The 14,617-nt window shown below is 38.3% G+C and overlaps 1 protein-coding gene across 1 annotated transcript in view; it reads right to left on the bottom strand.

Annotated features, from left to right (window-relative positions):
- Positions 1–2,021: 2,021 nt before the first annotated feature.
- ATIC (5-aminoimidazole-4-carboxamide ribonucleotide formyltransferase/IMP cyclohydrolase) overlaps positions 2,022–14,617 on the bottom strand; it is a 28,352-nt gene continuing 15,756 nt past the window's right edge. The window contains exons 9-16 of the mRNA XM_043577738.1: positions 14,216–14,323; positions 13,273–13,358; positions 11,567–11,656; positions 10,422–10,550; positions 5,833–5,925; positions 4,446–4,628; positions 2,548–2,703; positions 2,022–2,253 (exon numbers count right to left, since the gene is read on the bottom strand). Coding sequence (XP_043433673.1) covers positions 2,134–2,253; positions 2,548–2,703; positions 4,446–4,628; positions 5,833–5,925; positions 10,422–10,550; positions 11,567–11,656; positions 13,273–13,358; positions 14,216–14,323 — 965 coding nt within the window. The 3' untranslated portion in view covers positions 2,022–2,133. The remainder of the gene's footprint in view (positions 2,254–2,547; positions 2,704–4,445; positions 4,629–5,832; positions 5,926–10,421; positions 10,551–11,566; positions 11,657–13,272; positions 13,359–14,215; positions 14,324–14,617) is intronic.

The raw sequence follows: 14,617 nt of genomic DNA, 5'->3' as shown, positions 1-14,617 counted from the left end.
ATCGGCATGGGATTCAGGATGAGGTTATCTTGGAGGAGATAGGATAGCGTGGGGGAAGATGGGGACACCAAAGGGCTGGATTCTAAGTTATTGTCCAGACCCTAGATTTTGTCCTGGAGATGAAGTCACAGTCCTATAATGTTATTAAGACCATATACATAAACCAGTCTGTCATGGGCTAAAGATTATTCTAATTCTGTGTGCCTGAAGTCCAAAATAAAAACTTACCTGGTTTAAAAAGTTTACTCTTTAACAGAAATACTCTTAAAGCATTTTGGGTCTTTAAAAATACTGCTTTTCTGGGGGCGCCTGGGTGGCTCAGTCAGTTGAGCATCCAACTTCGGCTCAGGTCATGATGTCACAGCTCTTGAGTTTGAGCCCCACGTCGGGCTCTGTGCTGACAGCTCAAAACCTGGAGCCTCCTTCAGATTCTGTATCTCCCTCTCTCTGCCCCTCCCCCACTCTCTCTCACAAAAAATAAACACATTAAAAAAATAATAAAAAATAAATTATAAAAGAAAAAAATACTGCTCCTCCATATCTGGGGAGTAACGGAGGGTGGCATTTCAGCTCTTACACAGTCCTCTTCTGCAAATGTAAAACAGTAATTACAGAATGAATGAATTTGATGAATTTGCACGTTGGCATATCTAAGTAGGATATTTTGTAGTACTGTTCTCAAGAATATTTGTGCAAGCATGGATAGGCAAGACAGTGTTAAATACAGCAACCACTGTTTTGATAATTATACCCTTGATGTTAACTTTTGGTAAAGTTAAAGAACAATCAAGTTGGGGACATCGAATGCACACTTAATTTATAAGCCAAAACCTAGATTAGCCACCTATTACTAACAAATCACCCTCAACCATCGTGGCTTTAAGCAAACATGTCTCTGTTTCTGTGGGTCAAGAATTCACGAGAAGCTCCTTTGCACACTTGTGTCTCAGGTCTCTCAAGAGGTCGCGGCCAGATGTTGCCTGAGATGGGAGCCGGAGGACCACTTCCAAGACAGCTGGCTCCCAGAGCTGGCAGGTAGTGTTGCCAAAACAGCTCCTCTCCTCTTGGAGGGCTGCCTAAATGTCTTCACAACATGGTGTTCGCCAGTCCCAGGTCAAGTAATCCAAGAAACTAAGGCTGAAGTTGCAATGCCTTTTAGGACCTAGCCCCAGAAGTCGACTATTTTTTGTGAGTATTTTATTGGTTACGCCAAGTCAGCCTTCTTTCAATGAGGGCTGGGAAATTAGTCCATTGCATGACTAGAAGGATGACCTTAAAAAACACAAAAGTTTCAGAACTTTCAATTTAGGGAGGAGGTAGATTAAAGACATAGAAAAAGAAGACCCCCTCCATTACGATGAAAAATCACAAAAGGTTTTAGTTGGCCACAGGTATCATATATATCAGCAGTCAGGGCCACCTGTGCAGGGCACATAAGGGCACCATTCTGTGATGTGGGGAGGCACTGCCACCCCACTGTGCTCTACTTTCAGTAGTAAGCCTGTACATGGAATGCTGGGTCAACTTTTGAACAGCAAACATTATGTTTCTACAGACCTCTAGAAGGGACACGAAGGGCTTGCTGATACTGCAGGTAACTTTTTATTTAACACGAAGGGAAGAGTATGGACTAGTATTACTCGTATATGTGGCCAATAGAAGACTTATTTATCCCCTTCTAAGGTTCTAGGCCCCACACTGCAAGGTGCTGTTTTTGTAGAAAGTGGAAAACCAAGCTTTTTAGAACTGTGGCTAAAAAAAAAGGCTGCATGAGTGAAATCCCTTATGAGGAAAGCAGTGAGGCTGCAGGCTGCTCATGTTATCTAACGCCAGTGTCTGCTCGGCTTCTCTGGCTTACTTGATGGTTTTTAATGTTTGGTGCAGGCAATGTTTGGGGAGGAGCTGAGTTCCAGGAGGCAGGGATATACCTGTATTTCTTACACACAAATATTTGTGGGTAATGTTTGTCACGCTAGAGAGCCTGTAACTTCAAGAAATTAAATACAACCAAAAGCTGTGGATCCAAGATAACTAAGACTTAATGTTTTATTTTTAAAAAAAGGCACCTGTCAAAAGGTCACATGCGATTTTTCACCTACACATGAGCAAACCATAAAATACTGTGCAACGAAATCAGTGATGAAAGAGCCGAAGATTCGTATGAGCGAGAATTATTCCCAGTTCATCACAAGCCTCTATCACAACTCTGTCGGCAGCAGAACCAGAAGGAGCAGCGATGTATGCCACGCCGCTCTGCGGGGAGAAGAGACATTGACTTTCAAGACACAAGTTCAGGTGAAGACACGCAAGAACCAACATCCTCCTCTACAAAGCATAAGCTAACAAGGGTTCACAATACAGACTGATTCGCTCGGCCAAAAGAGCAAAAGAACATCAAATGGAAAAGTAAAATACTTAAATATTACTGATCACACTGCCATAACTTGGCTATAAAACTCACAGAACTTAAACACCAAAAGCAGGGTTTCTGAAGTGGTTTTACATCATAATCAATTCTGTGCAAATGCACATCATTTCCACACTTACCCTTTTAGCTCTGTCTACGTTATCTCTGAAAGGAAAGAAGGCATCAGAGCTGATAGAAACTTCATTAAGTTTGTCAACCCATTCTTTCTTCTCTGCTTCAGTTAGCAGTTCAGGGACTTCCTCAAACAATGCCTTCCACTTTACCAAATCTTCATCCTATGAGAAGGGGGTGGAGAGGGGAAAGAAAGATTTTGGATACAATCTTTAATACTATCTGATGCAAATCAGAATGCCAGAAAGCACTTGGGCATTTGTCCCAGGATTTAATTATAAATAATGGCTCATTCCAATTTACATCTCCAGAATTTTTTTTGATGCTTTTAACATTTCATTAAGAAAAGTAATTCTAAGTGTACCAAATAAAGACTATACCATTTACTTTCAAAATCAGTTAATTCTAAATATATTTTGTTTCTTAATCTCTGCCTAAATTAAATCTACTATTTTATATCCCTGTATCAAAACAAGCAAACAGATGATGATGGATGTTCTAGAAGTATATTTACACAGCCTCAAGTCTACAGTCAGTCATACAGAGGAAATCAAGGTATGATTCACAGTATTCACATTTTTAAAAAGGTGCTTCCATTTTGGATGATTTGTTGGCTAAAACAACATACTTTTAACTCTTGTTCACATACATATAAAGATCCTTCCAGAACTACGAGCAAGATTTCACTAGTAATATTAAACAGGATAATACCAATATTAGAGTAAAAAAAGAAAGGCTTATGTTTTAAGTACTTTATGATTTTAAGGCACACTTATGTGACACTTATGATGTCATGGATTCCTGTCCCTGAACTTGTGGACAACGTAATGTGGTTAACTCACCTCCTCAGGAGACTATCGAGTATCCGATTACCAGACTTCTCTTTTGCTTTCCACATAGGATTTATCAACATTTGCTATGTCCAGATATAGGTTTAAATTCTAGATTTTTAGCAGGCTACTTGATAGTTGCAATTTTACTTATTTATTTATTTTTAACGTTTATTTATTTTTGACACAGTGCAAGGGGGGGATGTGCAAAGGGAAGGGGACATAGGATCCAAAGTGGGCTCTGCACTGGCAGTCTGACAGTGGCGAGCCCAATGTGGTGCTCGAACTCACGAACGGTGAGATCATGGTCTGCTCAACTGAGCTACCCACATACACCAACAGTTGTTATTTTAATGCACCCGTATGCTTTCTTCAAAATAGAAGACATTAAATATGTAATATAACAAAAATTGAGTTGTTAATGACTCTGGTAGAAAGTGTAGGGGAAAGGGGCACCTGGGTGGCTCAGTCCGTTAAGTGTCTGACCTCGGCCTGGGTCATTATCTCACGGTTTATGAGTTTAAGACCCACTTCAGCCTCTGTGCTGACAGCTCAGAGCCTGGAGCCTGCTTCCGATTCTGTGTCTCCCTCTCTCTCTGTCCCTCCCCCACGCACTCACGCTGTTTCTCTCTCTCTCTCAAAAACAAACATTAAAAAAAAGAAAAAAAAGAAAAGAAAGTGTAGGGGGAGAAGACACTGGTTACCCGCTATCAGGTAAGTTGTATTTCATGTTGAATACACACCTATCATGAAGAAGCATCATGCTTGGTTGGCACTGTGAAAGAAGCCTCAGGATAGGTGAAAAATAGTCCCTGCCATCAAAAGTTCAAAACCAACAGGGAAAGTACAAAGTTATAAAACTAAACCAATGGTTATAATTTTAAAAGACAAGGAAAGTCTGTGGTATCAGAAAGGGATTAACTATGAACAAAAAAATTAAAGACAGCAGACAATGGAGAATTGGTAAAAAGTTTAGAATTACAATTTTAGACAATGTAAAATTTTAAGAAAAATACCTGTTACAGAAAAGAGTGAGCACACCAGTATACTCCACTCACAAACCCAGTGACTTTTACCTCGCCAATGGTTCCAGTAACATACTGATCAATGGCATTGGAGATTTCTGCTCTCTTCACTCCAGTTTTAAACTTCATTGAAAGCACTTGTGGATGATGTCTAAGCCACCAGTAGTTCGCCTTATCCCCTGCAAGGCGTGTGCAGTGTATTCGAGACTGCTGTCCTGCTCCAATGCCAATAACCTGAAGAACATGAACATTAAGATGAATCTCTCTTTCAATATTTTTTTCAAACAGGTCTTTTGTGCACATTTCCTAAAATCTATCAATTCTGTGAAAAAAACAGTAGGCCAAAATACAAATAATTCTTAAGTTATTAAGGGTGAGAGTAGATGTCAGTAACTACTGTTAACACATTTTACCTCTTCGGTGACATTTGAAGTATGGCTATTAATACTCTGTAAGTTTCTAGAACTCCTGGACATCAGTAGTGAGGCACAGTCTTACTGGAACTTATTAGAACCTGACTCCAAGAACACCAGTAACCACAATCCCCCAAGTTTTCGTTAACAGAGACAAGCAGTCTTTTAACAGTTGACAATCACTAAAATTCTGAATTTCAAAGTCTTCCAGGTCACATGCTAATGAATATCCACACTTTCCCTCCCCCACTTATGGGACAAATAATTTAACAGGTGCCAAGAAGAGCTCAAGACACCGTGAGAAGGGCTCCCAACGCCGAGGAAGCTATGGCGAAAGCAGAACCAGTTCAGTCCAGAGTTAGAAGAGACCCCCAGGAGGAGCTGGCTCAGTGCTGCATTCTACGGCTCAGCCCACTAGGAAACAAGTGAAATATCTCGCTTGACGTCTATAAGAAACATTCAACACCTTGCTCGTGGTAGTGGTCATTCATCAAACTACATAATGTGGGCAAACTGCTCAAAATTCGACACTTAAAAAGAGTAAATTTTATTGTACGTAAATTATGTCTCAGTAAACCTGATTTTAAAAGATCACATTAACTTGCAGTCTACAGATTCTTGGTAAAATAACCTTAGAAATAACGCAAAAATATCCAACAAGATACAAAAATATGGAGTAATAGGTAGCAGTACTATTCTTGACTCTCTCTTCACTGGAAATATCACAGCCATCAGGAGGAGGGGAGTGAATAAACTAGTTTTATAGCGGCTATTACAGTCCCACTAACCCAAATGTGCCAACTCAGTCTGGGCAAGAAGTAATATGACCAATTTTAATGTCATTCTGAAGATACTCTGTGATCATCACTAGCTCTAATGGTCTACCACATTACTGAGTAGATACCAACAAACCCAGAAAAGAAAAACCTGGCCAATTTTCCTTTCCAAGCAGTCTATCACCTGAGGGACGAGTATCATTTTGAAAAACAACAGTCTGCCCGAAGTGGGTTTGAGAGTGTGGTTACCTGACCATTCTTGGCATAGCACACGGAGTTAGACTGCGTGTACTTCACAGCAATGGTGGCTACAATGAGGTCTCTGAGCGCAGACTCTGGCAACTGAAAAGACACAGGGCGGTCAACTATGGTGGAATTTGTAGCTCCAATGGAAAACGTTAAGCATCTTACAAGTCATTTTCTTATAGACCTATGATATAGTTTAGTTGTACCTTTCAAATGATAGAATGGAATTAACTGTTCATAGAAAACACTATTGTGTTTTACTGAAAAAGATCAACATTCAACATACTTGTTGTGGAACTCAGCAGTGCCTAATGCATCACGGACTCAAACTAATGCCATTTTGCAGCAACTCCGGCTTAAGTGTGTTTACATATCATGCTGTGAAGTACCATATCCATTCCTAAACCGACAAATAATACTTTCTCTACCACAGTGCCAAGGAACATATATGGAAACATGATAAAGTTTATGTTGAGAAAGAACATGGAGAATAATTTTCACAGATATCACAAACAACTGTGATGTCTACACAGAGCCACGGCTGTTGAGGAAAAATCAAATTATGATCATTTTCTGCTTTGTCTAGAATATTCTAAGTAGAAACTATTCAAAAATACTTGTGAACTACCAGTCCTAACAGAATAAAGCAATTGCTACAGCCAGAAATGTCACTATGTTTAAAATTTTTTTTAATGTTTGTTTATTTTTGACAGAGAGAGAGACAGACAGAGCATGAGCGGGGAGGGGGGCGCAGAGAGAGAGGAAGACACAGAATCTAAAACAGGCTCCAGGCTCCGAGCTGTCAGCACAGAGTCCGATGCGGGGCTCAAACCCACGGACAGTGAGATCATGACCCAAGCCAAAGTCGATGCTCAACTGACTGAGCCACCCAGGCGCCCCTGTCACTATATTTAATGTAAAGAGCAAATACAAACTGAAAAGAAGGATTATCTATGTGGACAAAGACTATAAGCAGCAGCTAACTGATCAATTAGCTAAGGGAAAAATCAGACTTCATCAAAATTAAAATCAGACTTCAAAATTAAAACTTCTGTTCTGCGAACTATATTAAGAGGATAAAAAGACAAAGTACAGGGGCGCCTGGGTGGCTCAGTCGGTTGGGCATTGAACTTTGGCTCAGGTCATGATCTCATGGTTCATAGGCTCAGGCCCCACGTCAGGCTCTGTGCTGACAGCTCAGAGCCTGGAACCTGCTTCGGATTCTGTGTCTCCCTCTACCTCTCCCTCTGCCCCTTCCCCACTCATGCTGTCTCTCTCAGAAATGAATAAACGTTAAAAAAAAAAAAAAAGTTAAAAAAAAACAGCACAAAGTACAGACAGGGAGAAAATATTTGCAAACCACATAACCAAAAAAGGACTACTATTTAAGTAAGTAAAGACCTCTCAAAACTCCGTGACAAAAACAATCTAATTAGAAGATGAGCAAAAGACACGAAGAAACATTTCACTAAAAAGGATACACAGATGGCAAAATAAATATGAAAAAACACCCATCATTAGCCATTAGAAAATGCTAATTAAAATCACAAGATACTGCTACACACCTAAAAAGGGCGACAACACTAAAAGCTAGTGAGGATGCAGAGAACTGGGTCACTCACATGTTGCTGGTGTAAAACACAAAATCACACAGGCTCTTTGGAACAGTTTGGCAATTAAAAAAACTAAATATGCAACTATGATACTACCCAGCAGCCACTGATGATACTCCTGGGCCTTTTATAACAGAGGAATGAGAACTTATGTTCACAGAAAAACTCACTCATAAATGTGCAATGAATGAAAATTATAAAAGGGGGAACAGATTAGATGTTATCCAAGGTTAAGGAGGGGGTGGAGGCAGGAAGGAAGGGAGTGTGATTGTAAGAGAGCAATATAAGGGATCCTTGTGGTCGTGGAAGCATTCTTTCTGTGCCTTAACTGTATCAATATCATTACCATGGTTGTGATATTGTACTGCAGTATTACAAGGCATTATATTACCATCAGGGGAAATGGGGCAAAGGGTACATGGGAATTCTTAACAGTGCCTGTAATCTATAATTCTCATTTTTATTTCAAAATTAAAAGCTCAATTAAAAGAATTTCTTAAGAATTTCTTATTCTAAGATAGTATTAACGTAGTATATCCTTTCCTGTCTGTATCTGTTTGAGTCGCCAACTATACATTTTATTCCTTTGGTTCTAAGAAAGATTAATAACATAAACCAGCTTTCCTACAGGTCTGCCCTGAAACGTAATCCTGGTATTCTGAGACAGGATCAAAAAATATGAGACAAGACATCTCAAGGGGGAGATGGTATGGGGATGGGAGTGAAGGAATCCAGTCATATATACATGGCATAAATAGTTAAAACAAATTAAAGCATTATTTAAGAAAAATGGAAGAGGAAATAATTCAACCATGTTCACTAATTTTTAATGCACAATCAATCCTTATGCTTCTCCCACTGTTCTACACCTCCAAGGATTTTGAGGCTGAAAAGTTAACGAAACACTGCTTTCAAAGGAGAGGGCAATACAAAGAAAGATAAAACCATCACTCTTATGCTTCACTTTCCAAATTTCTATTTAAAAATACATACGAAATAAGTAGAGAAGAATTTAGATAAAAGAGGCATTAAAACCATACTTCATTACGTGTAAAAAACATCTAAGTTAGTACAGTCAGAGGTACAAAATCTATCAAATACTGTTAAATTATTCATCTGTCCAATACCTACAAACCTATAAGGAAAACTTACAAAAGTAAGAGTCTCAATAGGCAGGCAGGGTTGTCAATAGAGGTACGATGGAATCTAGGTCAATACTGCTTCAGTATTTTAAAAAGACACATTAACCAGTCAGGTTAATAAAGTAAGAAGAAAAAGAGCCTCATATTACTATGTTATAATGTGAGCTGCCTACAGTCACAATGGTACAAAACCATGCTTCCATCTGGAAATCCCAGTACTTAATAGCCTTGACCAAAGGAGTAGATTGCAAAGGACTGAAAGCTATTTCTATATGAAATGCCTACCATGTTCCTTTACTTCAGGGCACCACTGATTTTTAAAAATAAAAATGGAAGAATAAAACAACAAAAATCATGTCTCAATCACCATATACTTATTAACAGATCAAATTATTCCAATAAAGGCTCGGAGGTTTACTTTCAGCAACTCTACTTAAAGCCTCAGGAGTCAGAGCTGGGAACAATTGCACCTCCTCATTTCTATTTCTGTTACAATGAATGACTTGTTACGAGACTAAACCTTTTCTAGGAACAAACACGCTCAACAGTGAGGTAGTAAAACAGCAAGTACTGAGAAGCAAAGATCCCAGAGATAAAGGAAGTAGGAAGAAACGAGTGTAGCTGTCTATGCTTTTTGCTTCAAGCATTTTCTAAGTTGAAAGGCAGTAAGCTAAAAGGTAAAGGAACTGAGCCCAAATTTTGGCAGTGTTACAGGAATAAGTGGCAAAAATGGAGTTTAGTACACCAGGGAAAAGTGATACTAGCAGACCCTTGATGCTTTCAGCAGAGCAGGGGTGAACCATAAACAGACTGCTCCTCACAAAGATTTAAGCCCAAATTCAAGTCAGCTTAATTCCTGCCAGGATAAAGATGGTCGGACTCCATATGATCTGCCCACCAAAAGGAGAAGTCAGCTCTTTCTGGAGGGAAGAAAAAAACACCATCCAGACCTTCAAAATAGCTCTATAGTTTTCTCACATTCAATGCCCAATCATTCAATCAAAAATACCAGACATACCAGCAGGTAAGACCACAAAACAGTGTAGTTACACATCTTAAGTACTTGGGCGGGGCGGGGGGGGGGGGGGGTAGGGGGCAAGTAGAGCTGTTAGAACCAGCAAAAATATCCTTCAAAATCGAATGTCCAATTAAGAGATTTCAGAAAAGAAATACCAGCTCATCCATTTCCATATTGTGCAACCTTGGACAAATTTCTTAACTGTACCTGACGTCACAATTTTGTGATCTTTACAATAGAGATGATCGGGTAGTCACCCTTCCCCAACCCCCACATAGAGTGCTATGCCTATTAAATGATAGGGTATATATAAATACTAGAAAAAAAATCACCACTATCATCCTAGGAATGTATCCTTCCTAACAGATGACAAACAGCACAAGAACAAAAACTTGACTATGTGAACACACTGATCACAGCACTGAAAATGGAAACAATCTAAGTATCTATCCTAGTACATCTATACATGGATCGCCATGTGGCCTTTTAGATGAAGATGTGGATCTACACTTACTGATATAGAAAGCATATTTGCAGCTTAGTGCATGGTAAAAAGGCAAGTTATGGAACAGAATCATAAAAGATACGATGCCATTTACGTAGAAATGAAGATAAATATCTCTATGTACATACACACATTAGCTTCTAATATCATAATTTATTCTTTTTTTAAGCTCTCAAACTTACTTGATAACTTAAAAATGAGCTAGACATTTGCACATCAACCATTTTTAAATATGAGTCTTTAAAAATGCATAAGCTTATAAATATTAAAAATACTCACTGAGTAGCATACAGTTCAGATATTTTCAAACTTACATCTTTATTCTTGGTCACAACATTGCTAAACAATGACTTGTCAATGACACCATTATTTCTCTTCTGACTTAAACGAAGACCAAAGAGAGTTCGAACTTCGTTTTCATCTGGACTATAAGACGGGTCCATCTAAAATACAAATTTAGAGTCAAAACCAACACATCTACAACCTTTAACATTTTTCATTTAACTTTACAAAAAAATCATTATAAGCAAGCTTATATTCGTTTTTTCTAATTTAAGCATGTGTAAGATCCTTTCACTATGGGTATAATAGAATGGCCAGGCATCAATATCGATCTTAGACTATGGGCTAATTTCCCTAATACCTAAGAGTGTGTAAAAATCAGTAAGGAAAAATCTCATCAATTAGAAAAATAGGCAAAGAATATAGTCAGATAATTTATAAAAAGGAATAAAAAATACTTTAAATATGAAAAGATGTTCACCACACACATAATGGGAAATTAAAGCTGCAATGAGATGCCATTTTTATCTCCTATTGATAAGAAGAAAAAGTTAAAGAACACAATGCTGGCAAAGCTATTAGGAAATCCCATTAAGACATAAAATTTGATGGGACAACCTCAAAGAGGAGCAGGACCTATCACAGACTGTGACCGGGTCCTAATTCACTGCAGAGCGTGTGTGGTGGCTAATGACTGGGTGACTGGCTACATAAGCTACACCCATACTGGGCAAACTTCAAAGATGGTCAGACTGTATGCATTTGTGTCAGGAGGAAAAAACAACAACAAAAAGAAAAAGAAATGCAAATATTTCCTAAAAAGTACCAACTATTTCAGAAAAGACAAGCAAGAAATTTAAAATATTACTTTTAAAGAGGTAACAGAGTGGCAAAAAGGAAGGATGGGGAGGCCTTTCATCAAATGATATTTAAATTTAACACCTTTTGAATAACTTTTTTTTTTAATTAGAATTTAAAACTAAGACTAAAGAAGCTACCCTCATCTTAAACCAAAAAATTAATAGTAAGAAAAAAAACCCTGTAGGATTAAGAATTAAAGAAATTTCAGTAAAGGGTAAATTCAAAGGTTGTCATCATAAAGAAAAGATTAAATATGGGGGAAAAGAAACATAAGAGAAGAAAACAAATTACTATTTCAAACATGAATTAAACTAACCTGAAGAACACAGTAGCTCCCGTTTTTCTTTTTAGAGAGTATTTTCAAAGCTTCATCTTCATATCCTGGGGCGACGATACCATCAGATACCTATAAATATATTAAACATTAATTTTTTTAAAGTTTTTATTTTGAGAGAGGGAGAGGGAGAGGTGGGGCGGGGGGGGGGGGGTGGCAGAGAGAGAGAGACAGAGAGGGAGAAAGAAATCCCAAGCAGGCTCCATGCTCAGCCCGGAGCCTAACACAGGGCTTGATGCTGGGTTGAGCCAAAATCCAGAGTTGTACCCTTAACCGACTGAGCCACCCAGGCGACCTTTAAACATTAATTTCTATTTTCAAAAATTAGGGAACATTTCCTAAGCAATCTAAACACAATTATCTGTCTTAATGCAGCAGCATTTTCTGGTTTCTTCTCCAGCAGATAATGCTAGTACCTATACCTGGAAAAGATAAGCCTATATTAGAACACAGAGTTCTACGGCTGACCTTATCTCACTTGCTCTCCTTTCAGGGTTTCGGGCTGTTTCAGTTTTAACTAAGAACAAACAAAGGAGTCACAGTAATACATGTACCTTAAGAAGAAGAACAATTTCTCACTATCCTGTTCATGAAGTGTTATGCACTAGAAAGAGCCTGCTCTAGTGCCCTCTCCAGTGCCCTCTCCGCCAGTACTAGCAAAATGACCTTCGGCAAAGCAAGTTCCACAAGAGCAGGGCATGGGGATCAGATTACATCTTTGCTAATAACCTTAGGCAAGGCAAGTACCTCAACAGCAAGACAAAGGGACCATATTTAACATCTTTGAAAGATAGCGAAGTCATACTACAAAGCCTTTTGCTAGAACATAAAACACAGCAGGTCAGCTCCACTGTGGATGGGGATGGTAGAGGGATGGTAATGGTCATGGGGAGAATCCCCAAAGCAACTAAATGTTGTCAACCTCATGTAGCCTTCATTTCTACCTATTTGTTTTCCCTCCAAGCTATCTTCTTTTTCTTTCAGTCTGTCTCCTTGCCCCAAAACCCACCTTTCCAGAAGGCTTGTTTGGTATTCAACTAATGGGGGTTAGTTTTTCAGAGTAGTTTATAATCTTCCCCTATACAACATCTTTCATTACAGATCTACAAAGCTTTACGGTAAGGCTCATTATTACATCATCCTCTGCTTTTTAGAAACATTAACTTTGGCATTAAGATAATGACTACTAGGGGCGCCTGGGTGGCGCAGTCGGTTAAGCGTCCGACTTCAGCCAGGTCACGATCTCGCGGTCCGGGAGTTCGAGCCCCGCATCAGGCTCTGGGCTGATGACTCAGAGCCTGGAGCCTGTTTCCTATTCTGTGTCTCCCTCTCTCTCTGCCCCTCCCCCGTTCATGCTCTGTCTCTCTCTGTCCCAAAAATAAATAAACATTGAAAAAAAAAAAATTTAAAAAAAAGATAATGACTACTAGAGAATGTAAAAAAACCTAAATATATAAATTAAAACTTTATCATAATAGCAAAATATTCATTTGAAACACTCACTAAATCTCAAAATTACAATTCAGTCAAGGATTCACGTTCTACATAAAATATGAACATTCTAAATGATAAACTTAATTTAGAAATGGTGTAAATAAATATGAGAAGTTATAGTTTCAATGAAAACTATGACCAAATAGAGCTTTACTCAGTTATGCCTGGATCAAGATACAGGAAAGTCCACTAACCTCTCTGGAGATAATTTTGGCAGTAGGGACATCACAAATATCAGATAATGCGATAAAGTCACCAAATGAAGACATCCTATCAGCCCCTATAAAAATAAAAATGAAGTGTTACAAATGGTCTCTGCATAGAAAAAGATGTTTAAAAAACCCCAATGTGATCATATAAAATCCATTTCTCTAAATTTAACTCTATTATTTATATAAGATCTAAATAACAGATTAATAAGCCACTTAACTGAAATGATCATAACAAAGTATTCTTTAATTTTAACTTCTAAGGCAGCATTTGGCAAACTTTTTCTGTGGAAGGCCTGATAGCAAATACTTTTTAAGCTTTGCAGGCACACTGTCTCTGTCACACCTACTCAGCGGTGCCATTGTAGAAATCAGTCCCATCAACGAAGGGACTTGGCCCTGCTTCAATCAAACTGTATTGACAAAAGTAGGTGGCAGGCTGGGTTTATTTCGCCCATGAGCCACAGTCTGCAACCCTGTTGTAGAAGGTGAACAGTGCTGTGAAGTTTCTCAATGATCTTCCATAAATGTTACAGTAATATTCACAGGTTATTAATCTCATGAATTAGATACTTCTGAAATACATAAAAAATAATTCTAACCAAATATAGTGTAGTTAAAACAACCATATAGTTTTAGTCATATATTAAACAATGTACTCAACAGCCTAATGTGAAATCAGATGCACCAAATTCTAATTATGTTTCCATTTATTACATTAAAATAGGAGCACACACTTTTATAAACAAATTTATTCTAAGGCACTCATAAAGTCATTCCTAAGTATTAATAAAAAACAAAAACAAAAACAAAGACAACTTGGAATCTTTTACTGAAAGAAAAGATATTACTACTTTATTCTACTTAGGATAAAACATTCTTTTCTCTTTTTCAAACAAAGAAATAAAAACCCTTTTACTGTTCCGACCTCTTGCTCTTGCATACGCAGTTGATATGGGTGTAAGTGTTTCATACAGATCATAGACCATGCAGACTCTGGCCTCATCTTCACTTAGTGGAATTCCAACAGCAGCACCTGGTATGGAAAACCATAAAATAAACCCCCACACGTTACTACTTAACCATCTCCTAAATCAAAACAATATATATACATATATACATATACATATATATATATATATTTTTTTTTTTTTTTTAAAGTAGACTTCGTGCTTAGCGCAGAACCCATTGCGGGGCTTGACTCAAAACCGTGAGATCAAGACCTAAGCTGAGATCAAGGGGCGGACGCTTAACAGGCTGAGACACCCAGGCGCCCCAAAGCAACTCTTCTTAACTTCTGGTCTATGCAGCATAATTTCTAGTGTCCATG

Source organism: Prionailurus bengalensis, chromosome C1 (genome assembly GCF_016509475.1).
Source record: "Prionailurus bengalensis isolate Pbe53 chromosome C1, Fcat_Pben_1.1_paternal_pri, whole genome shotgun sequence".
NCBI classification, from domain to species: domain Eukaryota; kingdom Metazoa; phylum Chordata; class Mammalia; order Carnivora; family Felidae; genus Prionailurus; species Prionailurus bengalensis.
Note: the sequence above shows the minus strand (reverse complement) of the source record. Positions and strands in the feature narration are given on the sequence as shown.